This window comes from Patella vulgata, chromosome 3, assembly GCF_932274485.2.
Source record: "Patella vulgata chromosome 3, xgPatVulg1.2, whole genome shotgun sequence".
Classification (NCBI taxonomy): domain Eukaryota; kingdom Metazoa; phylum Mollusca; class Gastropoda; family Patellidae; genus Patella; species Patella vulgata.
Genome location: NC_065881.2, coordinates 77,435,732 through 77,453,692, shown reverse-complemented (window position 1 = coordinate 77,453,692; position 17,961 = coordinate 77,435,732). Strand labels below are relative to the sequence as shown.

Sequence of the window (17,961 nt, the reverse complement as noted above, 5' to 3'; positions counted from 1 at the left end):
ACAAATTTATATGTTCAAAATTTCTTGATTCTTGTGTTTTGAATATCAATCAGATAGTAAAATATATTTACAAAACATCAAAAGATTACTTTTTTATTTGTTACCCAAATAGTTAAAATTTCTATCTTATGGTAATGACGAGAATGGATTTGTTTAGTGGCGAGAATAAAGAGGCCAGATTACTGTTAAATATACATGTATAGCTACAAACAATTTAAAAGATTCAAATTACTGTCGTACATGTAAATAAAGTAAAACAGCTCGCGACCTACATGTGTGATTGTTGGTTTAACACTACGTGATTAGTCTTTTTAATTCACCTCCCAAAACTACACAATTAATTCGACTGACTCTCATTGCTTTAAAGAGACACGGTCGAGAAAGAGAGAGAGAGAGAGAGAGAGAAATGGGGTTTAACGTCCACTCGACACAAACTAGGTCATTTCGGGACTAACGCATGGTTCAATTTTATTTCAATAATTCGCTTGCGCGTAGGGGTCTTTAGCAGTGGGAGGAAACCAGAGGACCCGGAGAAAACACACGGGATTGAACAGGCGACCCTACTCCTTGTCACGTACAACTGGGGAATCGAAACCCTGACAAGTGCCTGACAATAAACAGTTTTTAGTCCTTCGGATGGGACGCAACGTGGTGTGCGCGCAAAAGAACCCTTTGACAGTTGGACTACGAAGTAAGAGGAGGCCGTAGTGTCATTGCTTAGCCAAAATATCCCAAAAAGCACACTACATGACTTATATGCTCGTCCTCATTAATCCAGTCGGTGCAGAAAAGTCGATCGTTAAACCACTTTTCAATTCCTTTCTGAACGAGTGGGGTTTTGGGGTTTTGTTTTAAATATGTCGTGTATGGGTGACCAGATTCACTCATTGTAATATGCAGCGATTTAACTGTGGGTAATCCACTAGTAACATCAATGCTGATTGGTTAATCAAATGTCTGACGTCATAGGGTCAAAAACCGCCCGTATGACCTCTGACGCGACCTGTCGCTACAACCGGCCAGATCTTCATGTAGTGTAGGCCATCGAAAGTATAAAAAAACGTAACGAAATATAGATCTGTATTTTAATCAGGTTGAGAAGTGATACAAACAATATCATTAGAGCAAATTATCGGAGTTCACGTACATACCCAAACGAATTAACTAGAACAGTTTCCGCAGTAAATAGTTTTACAGCTAGTCTCTTTTTTCAAATGGCTTATGTCAAAACAGGGCTCGTGTAATGTCTCAGCGGAATTTAGTCTGTACTATTTGTCTCGGTCTTGAAAAACTGAATTAAACTGAAATGGGGTTTAATGTCCTACTTTTCTGCACTAATCGGACTCGCGAAGGCGGGCATACAGTGTGCTATGAGGGAAATTGTCCAGATTTTCAAATTACAACTGTCAATGGTTCTTTCACGTGCACGCCAATGTCCTATCCGAACGAATAGTCACGTTCCTTGCCTGCACAACTGATTGGCGAACCAGCGTCTTACTCACTGAGCCACAGCGGCTCCCTCTTGATACAAAAGCCTGTCGACTACTTAACAATTGTCGAATATAATCTTAAATTTGGATAAGTATACAGACGTAAAAGTGTTCCCATATCGCAATAGAAATCACACTTAATTAAATCGTCGCTGAATAGCCCGAATTCTCCTATACGTCATGAAACGTGCTATGAGAGAAATTTTGTCAAGACAGCGGCATTTCCACACACTCTTCATCGAATAGCCAACTGTCAAGGGGTCTTTTACGTGCACGCCAACATGTACACAAGACATCGGTTTTCACACCATCCAAACGAGTAAAGCTGTTCCTTGCCAGGTCCTCCTTCTCGCACCAGTAAAAAAAGAAAACCACGTTGAAAATTCCCAGGACCTTTTTCGAGCAACACTGGGGTCGAACCCGGGACCTCCTGTGGATCGAGCCACCATGCCTCCACCTGATTCAGATGTGACCTGAAGTAGGGCTAGCTTCTTCTTCTTCTATTTGTGTTCAACGTCCGCTTCCACCGATGGTGATATCGCGGGCAGGTTTGTCTTTTTTTTTATTATACTTAGGGCTATTTTATTATGCTAAGCTGGGACCTTTCCTGTGCGAGGACACCGGAGTACCAGGAGTTAACCCACGAGGTTGTGAAGGCGCCCACATGTCCAACTACGACCGTAAGCCAGATGGCGGTATCCATACAGATTGTATTTTAAAAAAAGGTTAACAAGTCGCCTTTAAACCTCTGTGTTTATTTAGTATAGTAGACAATTACAAAACATTCTGACTGAATACCTACTAACACTTTATCTTCTTTAATCTCTTTTATTTGATGTGGGTTTTTTTTACTTATGTGTTTTGTTTAAAAATTCTTTACTTCAGTATATACCTAAACATGTACGTATCGACGTCCTTGGGGGGTTTCATTAGTAAACATTACCATCGACCAAGTACTTTTGATCAATGTTTGCCCCTTTTTAATATATCTTTGCCCTCGACATTTCGATAGAACATGTTAATATAAAAAGAAGTCCATTTTGTGGCGATATTTCTGGTCTAAACGACTATTATTAAAATTCAGAACTTGGTGACATCTAACTAGAAATGGCCTTTATACCATCAAAGGCTATAAAAATGCATTACAAACAATACATAAAAGACCACGGGATGAAAAGGCAGAATTCTTGTGCTGCTTTTAACTTATAATTAATGACTAATAACAGAAAGTATGGAATTGCTGTCAAGGCGTGTATTTTGTGAGACGCCTCAGAACATTCGGCCATCCATACCCCCACCCGCGATTTTAAACTGAATACTGAATCATTTTACTGTGAAGTAAGAACGAGTCGCTTTATTTAGATCCAGCGACATCTCAAACGATAAGAATTTTAAGGTCTATCTGGGCGAGGCCCTTTAAAATTTATTGAAGCAGAGAGAGAGAGAGGGAGAGAGAGAGAGAGAGAGGGAGAGAGAGAGATATTAACGTTCACTCGACAAAAACATCGGCGGGACCAGGGGGAAAACCCGGGCCACGATTCGACTTGGGAATCGAAACCACACCACTTGACCCAATGACAGACCTTTTGATCTAAAGCATACGCCTCAGACCGATCAGTCACCCCCACCACTCCGATTTTAAACAGAATAGGCTACTGATTCATTGTACTATAAACTAAGAAGAAATCGCTTTTATTTAGATTCAAACCGTGATATCTGAGACAATTAAAATTTTAAGGCCAATCTGAGCGAGACGCTTTAAAATTTATTGAAGCATGTTTTTATTTTTTTGATCTTGGAAATCGAATGTAGGATGGAACATTACCTACTGACACGAACAAATGCCTATTGAAGGCTTGTCGTCTGCGTATTGTCAAACAGAACTCGATTTCCATTGATTAATTAATATAAATTATATTTATGTAATTGGAAAATCGTGTTGATCTGTGATGTTTAATAAAAGTGAACAAACGGACCGAGGTCAACAAAATACGCTGCAAAATAAAAACACAATTTGTTCGGAAGTAAACAACATAGATGATTATTTCCGGTTTTGTTCGTTCGATAATTGACACAGTGTAAGAGTTAGTAAAACTAGTTATATTATCAAGTCCAAACTTTGTACTCTTCAGGGGATAATGAGGATCGGTTTAAAGATTTGGGCAGTAAATCTAGTTATATATATTAAAATGTCCAAATATTGTATTCTTAAAGGGATAATGAGGGTGGGTTTAAAGATTTGAGCAGTAAATCTAGTTATATATATATTAAAATGTCCAAATATTGTATTCTTAAAGGGATAATGAGACTAGGTTTAAGGATTTGAGCAGTAAATGTCCTAAAACGTTCGACAACTCCCCCCCCCCCCAAACCCCCCCCCCCCAATCTGATTAAAACACAAACCCTATTTCGTTTCGTCTTTTATAGTTCAAAATTTTGTTTTACTTCTCTTTCCACGGGGGCCATCGAAAGTATAAAAAACGAAACGAAATATAGATCTGTACTTTAATCATGGGGGTTGGGGTGGATGGGTTAGTGGTTAGCACGTGCGCGCTGTATCATTAAGTCTGTCATTGAGTCAACTGGCGTGGTTTCGAATCCCCAGTTGTACGTGACAAGGAGTAGGGTCGCCTGTCCAACCTCGTGGGTTTTCTCCGGGTCCTCCGGTTTCCTCCCACTGCTAAAGACCCCTACCCGCAAGCAAATTATAGAAATAAAATTGAACCATATGTTAGTTCCGAAATGACCTAGTTTGTATCGAGTGGACGTTAAACCCCATATCTCTCTCTCTCTCTCTCTCTCTCTCTCTCTCTCACTGTAATCAGATTGCAGATTTCGCCAAGGACGCGAGATGTAAACAGGGCTAGGGCACGTTATTGTTGACGAGATTGTGGGTTAGGGTTAAAGTAAGGACTAAGGTTAGGGTAAGCGTTAAACCCTTTTTTTTTCATTGCGTCTAGATAATTGAAGTAACTTTACTCAATAGCATGTTATGTTGGAGAGGTGTTTTGAAACACTTTTTTTGAATAATTATACAGTAGAGTTTACAAAAGTATTTTTTGCCGATTATTATAAGGGAGGTATTAATTTGAAACCATAATTACATGGTAGGGAGTTATAATAGGCTTTATTTTCATCGTACAGCTGAAATCAGTAGTGAAATATACCAAAGTAACCTTTTTAACGTTTGCTATTCTTGTTTTTTATTTGTTTTTTTTTTTTGTTTTTTTTTAATGTTCTGGAATATCTGAAACTAGAAAAGTCGTGAGGAGACGGGGCGGCTTAAAGAGTAGGCACTAGCTCACAAACCAGCAGGTAGGTCCCGGCGCCGAGAAATTTCCTTGGGACTTTCCATTATGGTTTCCCCTTGTCAATGGTGCGGGACGAAGGGCCTGGCAATAAATAGCACCTAGTCGTTCGGATGGAACCAAAAATAGAGGTCCCGTGTTGCCAGGTGTGGCTATGGCCAATGAGCATCTTTAGATCACCAGTTATTGTCTATATAAAAAAAAGTAAGTACACGTCCAGAAAAGATGTGAGCCTGGAGGGGCGCCGTGGGTTTACTTCAGGTACTCAGGGTTCCTCTTACAAGAATGACCTTGCGCGCGCGTGCGTGCGCTAAGCATAATAAAACAAGACAACTTATCTGCATATCACCTTCGGTGGAAGCGGATGTTAAACAAAAATAGAAGAAGAACTTACAGAAATCTGTGTATGCGATATCACCCTCCGTGGAAGCGGGCGCTAAACACAAAACACAAGCGTATGCGATATCACCCACCGTTGAAGCGGATGTTAAAGGGGTATTAAGGAAGATTAGATAAAAAGGTGACAGTTTTCACTATAATAGTCAAACACTAGATAATGTAAAGGGAATATGCTGAAAATTTTAGTCAAATTTCTCCACTTTGAACCGAGATATTAGAGTGTGAATTTTAGACCTAGCCTCGATCATCATTACTATATAAAGTCGGTACGATAAAAAAACAAAACATAGTCTCCATTATCCATTTTTGGATTAAATCATCAATGAGCGTTGAGCAGCAAATCGGATTCAAATCCAGGGAAAATCCAACACATAAGACTGTATCGAGAGTTGATTATGATCTGGATAAGTTAATTGATATCTAATTGATAATTTAGATAACATTTCAGGCCCATAAAAAGACTCGCAATAGGCAAATAGAAGAAGTAGAAATGAAATGAAATGGGGTTTAACGTCCTACTGTTTTGCTCCGAACTGGGTTAATGAAGACGGGCATACACCATACATTGTGCTATGTGGGAAATTTTGCCCGGACAGCGGCACTACGGCCTACTCTTATATCGAATTCCAACTGTCAAGGGATCTTTTACGTGCACGCCAGTAGAACATACAGAAATCGGTGTATGCGATATCACCCTCCGTTGAAGCGGATATTAACCACCGCTAATGAACGAACGATAGATGTACTGAAACAATTACAGAAGGACTGAATATTTTCTCTCGTCATGCTTCATAAAGTTTACGACATAGTAATTATATCTACACAAGAGTTAATTGAAATGTTATTGATCAGGAAAAAAGTAAAAAAATATATATAATGATTTTCGATGTGATGTATAAGCGAAGCAGGTGCTATTAAAACATATCCTAGTAGTAGTAGTTAATGTAGTTTGTGATATTAGTTAAGCATTTGTATCATGTCAGAAATACGTTTGTTTTGAGAAATGGTAAGGCAACCTACAAAAGTAAGAAAGGGTAAGGCAACCTACATTAGTAAGAAACGCTATGGTAACCTACAAAAGTAGGAAACGCTAAGGTACGCCATTCGTGTTGTTTCAATATATTACATAAACATACATTATGCAAGAGCTAAATCTGTCTATTGCAGGTCTTTCTTTAGGCCTGAAATGTTATCTAAATTATTAATTAGACATTAATTAACTTATCCAGACCATAATCAACTGTAGATGGCATCGCTAGCCTGCGATATTAAGTGTTTATCGTACTACTGACTTTAGTAATGATGACCAAGGCTAGGCAGAAATTTCATTCGTTTAGTTCTCGGTCCATAGGGGATCAATTTGAATGAAATTTTCAGCAAATTGCCTTTACGTTATCTAGTTTTTAACTATTATAGTGAGAACTGACAACTCGTTATCGAATCTCCCATAATGTATCTTTAATGTCTCGCTCTCGACCATTAAACCACACATAATATGATTTGACATATGTCAGGCAATGTGATATGATGATTGTAAAGCGCTTAGAGCATCTTAGGGCGATTAGCATATTCCTGAAGCAATGGCCCGAGAAATCCCTCTCTGGCCATTGCTGGATTGACTTCTGATACTTGAGCTTTTGAGGGAGTGTGTCTATTCTTCCCGTTCAAATCAAATCTCTCCTAAGTAAAGCAACACGACAGCCCTTCGTTTAATCTGGGGTCTTCCCTAAAACTTTGGACAGTGATTTAAAATATTAAAACGGTGAAAGTATCCTTCGTCTCCAGACAGCATTGGTTACGTTGTGTTGATAGCCTCGTTTGTCACGCAATTAGTTTTTCTGCAATATTCTGCTATGCACTGGTTAATTTGACATAATAAAATCATGACGTAACGTTATGTAAATATATTTGGTCCAATTTGGAACTCTGTTTAAATCATAATGATATTGTTACGTAGTTAGCTATTGGTTGTTAATCGGACAATTGACCAGTCATAATTTGGAACAGAAATTTGCTTCGTTTACATCAGTGTTAAGTGGGATTAACTCGGGGGGTGGGGGCGAATGGCTAGCACGTGTGCGCTGTATCATAAGGCTTGTCATTGAGTCAACTGGCGTGGTTTCGAATCCATGTTTGTACGTGACAAGGAGTAGGGTCGCCTGTCCAGCCTCGTGGGTTTTCTCCGAGTCCCCCATTTTCCTCCCACTGCTAAAGACCCCTACGCGCAAGCGAATTATTGAAATAAAATTAAAACCATGTGTTAGTCCCGAAATGTCCTAGTTTGTGTCGAGTGGACGTTAAACCCCATTTCTCTCTCTATATATATATGCTTCAGAATCAAAACAGAGATGGAAGGGTGGCGTCCGGTACGTGATAAGTATAAGAACATAAATTCGGATACGATAATCCCTGCGATACCATCAGTGTGGAAGCGGACGTCATGTCACTCTTTAAAGACCTCAGAATAAATGTACAACTGACTAGCTATTGTATCGATCTATGTACTTTTAAGAATATTAAACATACATTATGCAAGAGCTGAATCTGTCTATTGCGGGTCGTCCTTTAGGCCTGAAATGTTATCTAAATTATTAATTAGACATTAATTAAGCTATCCAGACCATAATCAACTCTCGATGGCATCGCTAATCTGCGAACTTTAGTGGATTATGAGCCGATTTACTGCAGAACTTTCCTTCACGATTTAATGATTAAATGGATAATCGAGACTATGCTGTTTATCGTACTGACTTTAGTAATGATGATTGAGGCTAGGCGGAAATTTCAATCGCTTAATTCTCGGTTCATAGTGGATCAATTTGAATGAAATTTTCAGCAAATTACCTTTACATTATCTAGTTTTTAACTATTATAGTGAGAACTCCCATAATGTATTGTTATTAATTTATAAAAATCAACAAATCTCCACAAATCGCAAGTATATTGCTTAAAAACTCAATTCTGCTCTATTTAATAAAATTGAAAAAGTTTAATTAGTCTGTGTATGTATGAAAGATGTGCAATGGAGTAGAACAGTAGACTTTTTTTTGGATATGGCGGCCATTTAGGGCAAAGATCTGTTTCGAAGTATGAAGTAGATGGATTTCTCTGTGCAGAATGGTGGCGTCATAGAGATATACAAAATGGGCATTATTCAAAATGATGGTGTCGGAACTTAAAAAATGTTAAAATGTCTAAATTAATATGTATATTCAACAAGTAGCATGATTAAAGGAGCCACGGTGGCTAAGTGGGTAAGTCGCTGGCTCGGTAGTCTGGAGGTCGCGTGTTCGATCCCTGCATTGGCCGAGAAAGTTCATCGGGATATTCCGGTGTGGTGTCTACTTGTTAGTGGTGCAGAACGGTGGATGTGGCAAGGACAGCTGTCTAGTCATTCGGATGGTAGGAGAAACCGAGGACCCGTGTATACATTGACGTGTACGTAAAAGATCCTTTGGCAGTTGGAATTCGATATTATTAGAGTAGGCCGTAGTGCCGCTGCCCGGTCAAAATGTCCCTCATAACACACAGTATGGCGTATGCCCGTCGTCATTAGCCGTAGGAGCAGATCAGTAGGCCGTTAAACCCCATTTCATAAAGATTAAAAGCTGATTTATGACGACAAATTATTCTGACTTACACCGACTTATTACTGTTTTAATACAACAGGATATATACATGTATTACTTTTCAGGGGAACATTACTAAAATCCCCTAGTTAAAGATGCCTTTCCACGTACAAACCGTGTGATTTGATGATATATTTGGACTACTAAAACATATTCTAACTAAATTATCTATCAAAAGTTTGCTTCAAATCCCTCCCAAAGCATTTTAATCGGAATAAAACTATCCCCTCCCGCGAGAATCTATTTTAATCAGCCGTGATCACGTGTCTTGATTGTTGGAGATTTCCTTTCCAACTTGTATTTGTCGTTAGTCATTGAGTCAACTGGCGTGGTTTCGAATCCCAGGTTGTACGTGACAAGGAGTAGGGTCTCATGTCCAACCTCGTGGGTTTTCTCCGGGTCCTCCGGTTTCCTCCCACTGCTAAAGACCCCTACGCGTAAGCGAATTATTGAAATAAAATTAAACCATATGTTAGTCCTGAAATGACCTAGCCTGGGTCGAGTGGACGTTAACCCCCCATCCCTCTCTCTCTCTCTCTCTCTCTCTCTCTCTCACAAAATTGTCATACTTTTATCGGAAATAACTACCCTATGCATACTTCGTGTGAATGTATCTTTACGCACTATATATAGGTTACCATAAGCACTGAATACTGAAGACACATGATTTTATTTACTTTTCGAATTAAATTTCTTTTATATGAAAACATGGCAAAGAGTATATTTAACTTTCAATAAATACGAGAGTACATGGACGTCTACAATGTATTGAATGAATTGAATGAATAAGAAAAGAAATAGTGAATTGACCGAGTTTTGGACCCTTAAGGAGAGTCATTAAAGCTGAAGGAGACAGACACTGAATTCAAATTATGTTTTAAATAAATAAAAGCTGGTTAAATATACGTACAAATCGTTGTTTGATATGGCTAGAGGATGGGAAGATCGTGGGATCATTGACAGAACATGCAATGAAACATTTCACGGCCCCGTGAAAAGATTTTTTTTTAAAAATGTGAATATTGCTATAATTGCTTTATTATAAGCGTTGTCTCGACTTTAAATCCGGGGGTGGGGTAGGATGGGGTTAGGTCATGTGGCTCAACCGCTAGATCCCATTTAATAAACTGAAGAAATACAACACGGGCAAATAAAATGGTATAACATGCGCAAGGATGTTTGTTCATGCGGCTAGACCGCCAGATTACTTTTAATAAACGAAAGAAATACCAGTACCAAATAGTGCCATGCAATTTTAACGGGCTTATCATGCGGTCTAACTAAAGTATTGCTTACATCGGCCAAAAATGGTTATTTAATTGAACCATCTGTTAGTGTTTGTTAATTTGAGATTTAACGTCCGCTTCCACTGTAAGTGGTATCGCAGACAAACTTTTACTTTTAATAAATTCAACCCACGATCTGGGCTCTTACAACCACAAGCCAGGGGTGACCGGGGAGCTCGAAGACCACTAGGCCACCCCATCCCCTACATGACGATTGTGAAACACGGTTTTATTACGATGTAGTGTAAAAATTAGAAACATAATAAACGATCACAATCTAATTCTTAACACATACGTCATTAAAAGCCTTGTTTATTTCACCCATTTTTTAAGACCGACTTTCAATTAACTATAGGGTATGCTCATTATGGCAAATAACTCAGGACATTCACCGATATCACTTATAGACTAAACAGCTTTACAGACCAACAAACCCTAGAATAAACAGTACACGAATACAGCACAGACCATCTTACAGATGCATAATTCAAAAGCTAAATCAGCCTATTGCGGGTCTTTATTTTAGCTTCAAATATTACATAAGTTATTCTTTTGACATTTATTCACAATACGAGCCAATAATCAACTCTCTAGACCGTCGGATAGTGGAGATTTAGACGAATTGAAACATGATTTAATTTAAAAACGGTGGATCGAGGTTGAGTCTCGATTAACAAGTATCGTTGCTACGATAATAAACAATCTACGCCACATCTTGTCAAGACTTCAAACAGTGATAACTTCATTCAGAATAAAGCAATTTGAATGAAATTTTCAAACTGTTAATTTTGCATTATCTGTTTTGGAACTATTATAGCAAGAACGGTCAGTTCTTTATTTAAATAAATCTTACTTAATCATACATTATGCAAGAACTAACGCTGTCTATTGCAGGTATTTTTAGGTCTGAAATGTTATCTAAATTATTAATTAGACATTTATTAACTTATCCAGATCATAATCAACTTTCGATGGCAAAGGATTTCTCAGATTTAAATAGATTAGAACTGTTCAGCCATATTTTGATTTAATTTAAAATGGAGTAGCGAGACTTAGCTTCGAACAACCAGTACGGTTGTTGTAATTATTGCATACGTCTTGTCAAACCTTCAAAGGCTAATATCTTCGCTCGCAATAGAGTAATTTGAACATTAACTATTATAGCAAAAATGACTAGATAATGTATCTTTAATGCATCTTTAACAGACCAACAACGCATAGAATAAACAGTATACATAAATACCACACGGAAATTTTTAATACTTCACAGTGGGCCCACCCCAAGAGAACATCCCATAACAAGTCAATCAAAAGATTATTATTTACTAAAGCTGGCCGTCTTTGTTGTATTTATGAATGAGGATGGCGTAATAACAGATACCACAACAGGATAAAAAAAGGAAAGAATGTATAATCTCGGGTTTTGTTACATATAACAATGTAGCGACGACAGGGAATTCATTGACGCATGTATCAACATTATGCGAAATCACTATTGCAGAAATATGGATAGCAAATTAAGGACAATTTGTTACTTAGACCTACTCAAATAAACCAGAAGACGCCTCATACACGACACTCGTCATTACTTACTGGGAAATAGAAACATGAATACAAAACGTAACACGAACATTGTTAAGCTATGTGTAGTCCCAGAGTGACAAGTGGCATCTAGTGTTTTCGATAAAGTAAACACTCACTGCCCCGTATAAGCAACTCCTCACTACCTATAGCTATACTGACATACTAAACTTATGCTGTCTGTCTACAGTTAGCTCCGCTTTAGAACAGACACTAAGCTAGATGACCGACGATTTTAGTAGGAAACACTAAGATAACTTCGAAAATTTTGAGAAGTATTTATTCTGCTTCCATTTAATGGAATTGGATAGGTTTATTTAGTCTTTGTGTGTATGCCAGATGTGAAACGGAGTAGAACCGTATTACAAAACAATATACTAATTTTTGGATATGGCGGCCATTCACGACAGAGGTCTATTCTCGAAGTATGAAGTAGGTGGACCTCTGAGTGCAGAATGCTACACTGAGGGATAAAAATATTCATAAAAAAACGTTTTTAATTGTGAATTCAACAAAAATTAGACGTTATACCGGGTGTTCTGCAAATATATAGTAAGTATACCCTGTCGGTCTACGACATTCAGTAGCAGATCCGCGCCTGACGACATTATTTGTAGCTAAATGTGGCGATAGAGACGTGAAATAAATTGGGCGTTTCTGCACCAGCCCAAACTAGGTCATTTCGGGAGTAACATATGGTTCAATTTTATTTCAATAATTCGCTTGTGCGTAGGGGTCTTTAGCAGTGGGAGGAAACCCACCAGGTTGGGCAGGCAACCCTACTCCTTGTCACGTACTCCCGATAAAGAGACGTAATATAATTTTCATACATTATGTCACCCTGACACTAGGTGGCCTTTTAAAGGGTAGATAATATTTTAAGATATCGTTAACCTATTTAAACGAACATTGATTGATGACGGGTCCCGGCACCTGACTCGAATATAATATAATAAAATACATAGTATCTAATATTGGAATAAAAATCAGTTATCGAGCATACAAAAAAAATGTAGGTTAGACGGAAAAATAAATCACCGCGGATCATTGAAACCGTTGACGTTGTTAAGTGAATATTACCATAAGAGTGTTTAATATGAAGATTTGATTAAATATTTGTATTGTGCAGATCGTAGTTCTCTCTTCCTTTTTTTATTTTATTTCCATGGGTATCCTGTCAATCAAAGATGTTATTTAAGATCGTGTCATACCACTGAACAAATCATGAATCCTTTAAATATATGATGGATTTGTTATATTAAAAGGGGTCGCATATATTTCGCAATAGGGGCAATATGAGTAGGTCTGGGTTGTGCGGCAGGTGAAAAATTCAGGTGAAAAATTCAGGTGAATAATTCATATTTATCCAAAGATTATTTTATTACGACCCTGGTTAGACGTATGTTCATATAATTCGACACTTTATCGCCCACGGCCTTATAGATAACAATAAAGACGTACATAAATTAAAACACATAATTTTTTTTTTTGCTTGCATATAGTAAATTAATTCAATTTCTTCCAGATTTTATCACATAGATACCATACTCTGTTAATTGCTGTCAAAAGTAATAACCCCCACAACTTAAACATACATTATGCAAGAGCTAAATATGTCTATTGCAGGTCTTTCTTTAGGCCTGATGTGTTATCTAAATTATTAATTAGACATTAATTAACCTATCCAGACCATAATCAACTCTAGATGGCATCGCTAGCCTGCGATCTTTAGTGGATTATGAACCGATTTACTGCATAACTTTCCTTCACGATTTAACGATTAAATGGATAATCAAGACTATGCTGTTTATCGTACTAACTTTAGTAATGATGATCAAGGCTAGCCGGAAATTTCAACTGCTTAGTTCTCGGTTTATAGTGGATCAATTTGAATGAAATTTTCAGCAAATTGCCTTTACATTATCTATCTAGTTTTTAACTGTTATAGTGAGAACCGCCAACTCGTTATCGAATCTCCCATAATGTATCTTTAATGAAAGGCAGTGGCTTTTGTTACGACGAGTCGTAAAAATAGTCCTCAGGCTATTGTTACGACGATGCTTTCACAGCCCTCCATCGGCGAAGTTAAAAACTGAATAGTCGTAAAAATAGTCAGTCCTAACCCTAACCCTAACCCTTCCCATCTCTTAATTGCTGCCTTCAGTTCTGAAAAAGTGGAAAATACTGCTCCTTTTTCAAAGCTGGTGTAGGGGAGATTGGCAGCCATTTTGGAATTCGTTCTAAACTTGGCTCCAACTCGTCGTAACAACTTTGTTAATGAAATTAAACTGGGTTTAACGTTCTACTGTTTGGCTCCGACTGGGCTATTGAAGACGGGCATACCCCATACAGTTTGCTATAATGAGGGACATTTTGCCCGGACAGCGGCACTACGGCCTTCTTTTTCTTTTTTTTTATCGAATTACAACTGCCAAGGGTTCTTTTACTTGCACGTCGAAGTCTACACGGGACGTCGGTTTTTCGTCCCATCCGAAAGATTATACGCTGTGCCCTGTCAGCTCCTCTGTTCTGCGCCACTAACAAGGGCGAACCACGGTGTAAAATCCAGATGAACGTTATCGGCCCACACAGGGATTGAACACGGGACCTCCAGGTTAGCGAACCAACATCTTACTCACTGAGCCATCGTGGCTCTGAATAGCTTGCTAGCATTTAGCGCGAGTCCCTTGAAAATCCTGCGGCCGTGTCATATTAATAAGCTATTTTTGCTAGTAGGTATTATAACTAAAATAAATTCTACTCACCTCATAAGCACTGGTAATTTTTAATTTAAAAAACAAAGGAATAAAGACGTGAGCTGTAATAGGTACCGATATAAAATATGATAGAGCATTCACCCAAAACGAGGCACCAAAAACATAAATCTCAACAGGTGCTCCAAGAACAGAAATGGCGGAGAGGAAGCTTGCCAGAACTGAAAAGGCCACCGGTAAAAACGACATGTCCCTTCCTCCCATCAAATAGTCTTCTGTCGTCTGCTTTCTTCGGCGAAGTCCCTGGTATAAGCCAATCATTAGAGAGATTACAGGCACTGATGCCAACACTACATAATCCGGCCAACCGAATCTGTTAACAGTCGCCATTTTTTCAAATTTCCGAAAATCCGCTATCACTTTAAAGTCGATGTTTGTGCGACTGAAATTCGTTTATAAAAAGATCGAGATTAACTAGCAGTTCTGGAATAGATATATCTATGATGCAATTATTGTCTGTATGAATTCCATGAAATTATATCAAATATTGTTTTGTTGACATTATTGTTATGACCACTCCTTCATTCACGTGATTTCACATCATTGACATAAAAAGGTGAATATTGTCATTGACTTGTCGGTTGTTGCCTTTCCGTACTCGCACTGGGGATACAGTTAAGTTGCAAAAAACAATTTGAATTCCTAAACAATTAAGTATCCATAACGAAAGAACACTAAAATCACTCCTTACATACCAGTTTACATGTATAAATCTTAGACAATAGGACGACCCCGTTTAAACATATCCATGCACCATCCAACAAACGTGGGTCTTCGTGGGTTTTCTTTTCTAAATAAAATTCAAAACCAATTATAAAACATATATAAACTTTTCGGCTGTATAGCGTGGTCACGATATTAAACAAAAAATGGTTTAGTCTGCAAAATTATGCAAACAAGTGCACTAACTCCGTCTTTCATAACTTTTTTTTTATCGGTACAAAAACTCCCACACAAAATATCCAGTGTTAAATCGCAAAAAAAATTGAGAAAGATTGTCAATAGAATTCACTACGCTGAATTATTTAATATAGTTGTTATCCGATCACACACAATGACGTCATCAACCTTCTATAATTAATTGATTAATCTGGAAACAAATGCGTAGCTATTAAATTCATTAAACACGCATGAATGACGCGTACTTTCTATTTCCTCTTTTTTAGAAAAAAAACAACTTTTTCTATGAATGCAGCTAAACAATCCCTGTTGATTCAACAGTGCTTATATGATAAAACAACACATCAATAATGAGTTCCGACATCCGTATAAAGTTTGCTTCACCTTTTTTGACAAACCGTGAAAGTGTACGGTCGTGTGTTGCTGTGGACAGTAAAAATGGTGAAATCGACTTAGAGTGTGGTACACTCTCTATAGTAAATGTACAACTATAGCATAGTATTTAATCCACCAATGAGCGAGTTGTTTGAGACTACAGGTAGTTATATAGGTAACCCTATATATATTATAGACAGGTTGTATTACAGTTTCTCCCTTGTCCCAGCTGTTTGACCATGCAGTGCCGGATTTACCTATAGGCCTGGTAGGATTAAGGCCTTTAATAAGGGTCTCATGATCCAGGAGGCCTCTGGTCAAGGTGTACAATATTTATGACACTAAGCCTTTCTTACACACAGTGTAGTCTTAAACATCCATCCACCTCCTCGTTTTTGCTTAAAGATACATTATGGGAGATTAGATAAAAAGCTGGTAGTTCTTACTATAATAGGTAAAAAATAGTCAATGTAAAGGGACTTTTTCTGAAAATTTCAGTCAAAATGATCCACCCTGAACCAAGTATTTAGCGATTGAATTTTGTGCCTAGCCTCGATCATCATTACTAAAGTCGGTACGATAAAAAAAAACATAGTCTCGATTATCCATTTTTCGATTTAATCAGAAGCAGCAGACCGGGTTCTGGTCCAGTAAATATCGCAGGCTAGCGATGCCATCGAGATTTCATTATGGTCTGGATGATTTTATTAATAATTTAGATAACATTTCAGGCCTAAAGAAAGATCTGCAATAGGTAGATTTAGCTCTTGCATAATGTATGTTTAATTGTGTTTCAAACACACTTTTACTGTCCTCTGTTAGGGTCTGGGGATTGCGGGAGGCCTCATGTGTTTGACTATATAGTTGGTAAACAACATAGTTCCTTTTGAAATGCTGTTTGTGATGCCCATCAAATAGATGGAACCGGGCGCAAAATCCAAATATTATGAAATAATAAAAATAAAGGTACATGCTTCGTCTCATCCCATGACAGTTGGAATTCGATATAAGAGTAGGGCGTAACGCCGCTGTCCGGAAAAAAATTTCGCTCATAGCAAACTGTGTGGCGTATGCCCGTCTTCATTAGTCCAGTTCGGAGCAGAACAGTAGGATGTTAAACCCATTTCATTTCATTACTTCATTGCTGACTGATGTTCTAAGACAGAGAATGAACTGAAATCAAAAGAAAGTAATTGGAAATTGAGATGGTCATAACTTACATTGGGACTATTTGATCTTAATAACATTTTGATAATACCACTATTTAATGTGTATATGGCGTATGCCCGTTTTCATTAGCCCAGTTGGAGCAAAACAGTGGGAAGTTAAACCCCATTTCATTTCAATTTATTTGCTTCGTCTCATGAATTTTAATCTTGTTTTTGTTTTTTCTTGTGAAAATTGGTCACGAACTCAACTGTACCCCACAGAGTGACCGCAATAGACAAAATCCTTTCAAGAACAATCACAACTCTGGGGTAATAACTTTGGACCGAACAATGTAATCATCTTTACCACAATGCTAACTATTCCTGAAAAATTGATGTAAACTTATCAGGGAGGAATGGAACCCTGTAGAATAGTAGTAGTACCTTGCTTCTTTAAATTAACGTCTGCTCCCAAAAATGTGATATCGCAGACATGCAGTTTCAGAATCTGACTTTGCAATTTTCCCATTTGCGGCCTTTGGTCATGGATTGATCTAGTCTTTATCGTTTGGTAGTGGAAGAATAGAGGCAGCATTTATGCGGACATATATACGAGTCACGTGTCGTCTTTTCCGGATTGGTGCCCTTGTAGAATGAGTATCTATCCCTTTCAACAATCATATCAGTCACGCGCAATAACTCTGGAACTTCAAAATTGATAAGGAGCATCTTTATCTCAATACTAATTATTCCTGGAAAATGGAAGAAGATCGGTGAAGTACTGACGTTTGTAGAGAGAGAGTGCGCGTACAATAAATTACATTTATTAACAATCGAGTCAGTTAGGGGCAATAATTCTAGAACTACTACTGCAAAAACGTTCATTACTAATTCTTCCTAAAACGTGAACACAATCGGTTCAGAACTTGGCACAGTAGAGTAGAAGCAAGGGCGAACAGAAGGTAGACATTGACGACGATATACGACTACTTTATCAAGAAGCACAGAATTGCCTACTTTGTAGGAGAATTTGTAGATTTTAATATACAATTATTCTATGTTTGAGAAAGT

At 37.9% G+C, this 17,961-nt stretch overlaps 1 protein-coding gene across 1 annotated transcript in view; it reads right to left on the bottom strand.

Moving 5' to 3' along the window:
- The window catches only part of LOC126816860 (sodium-coupled monocarboxylate transporter 1), a 32,921-nt gene extending 17,063 nt beyond the window's left edge, over nt 1-15,858 (bottom strand). The window contains exon 1 of the mRNA XM_050543646.1: nt 14,459-15,858. Coding sequence (XP_050399603.1) covers nt 14,459-14,797 — 339 coding nt within the window. The 5' untranslated portion in view covers nt 14,798-15,858. The remainder of the gene's footprint in view (nt 1-14,458) is intronic.
- Nucleotides 15,859-17,961: the final 2,103 nt, after the last annotated feature.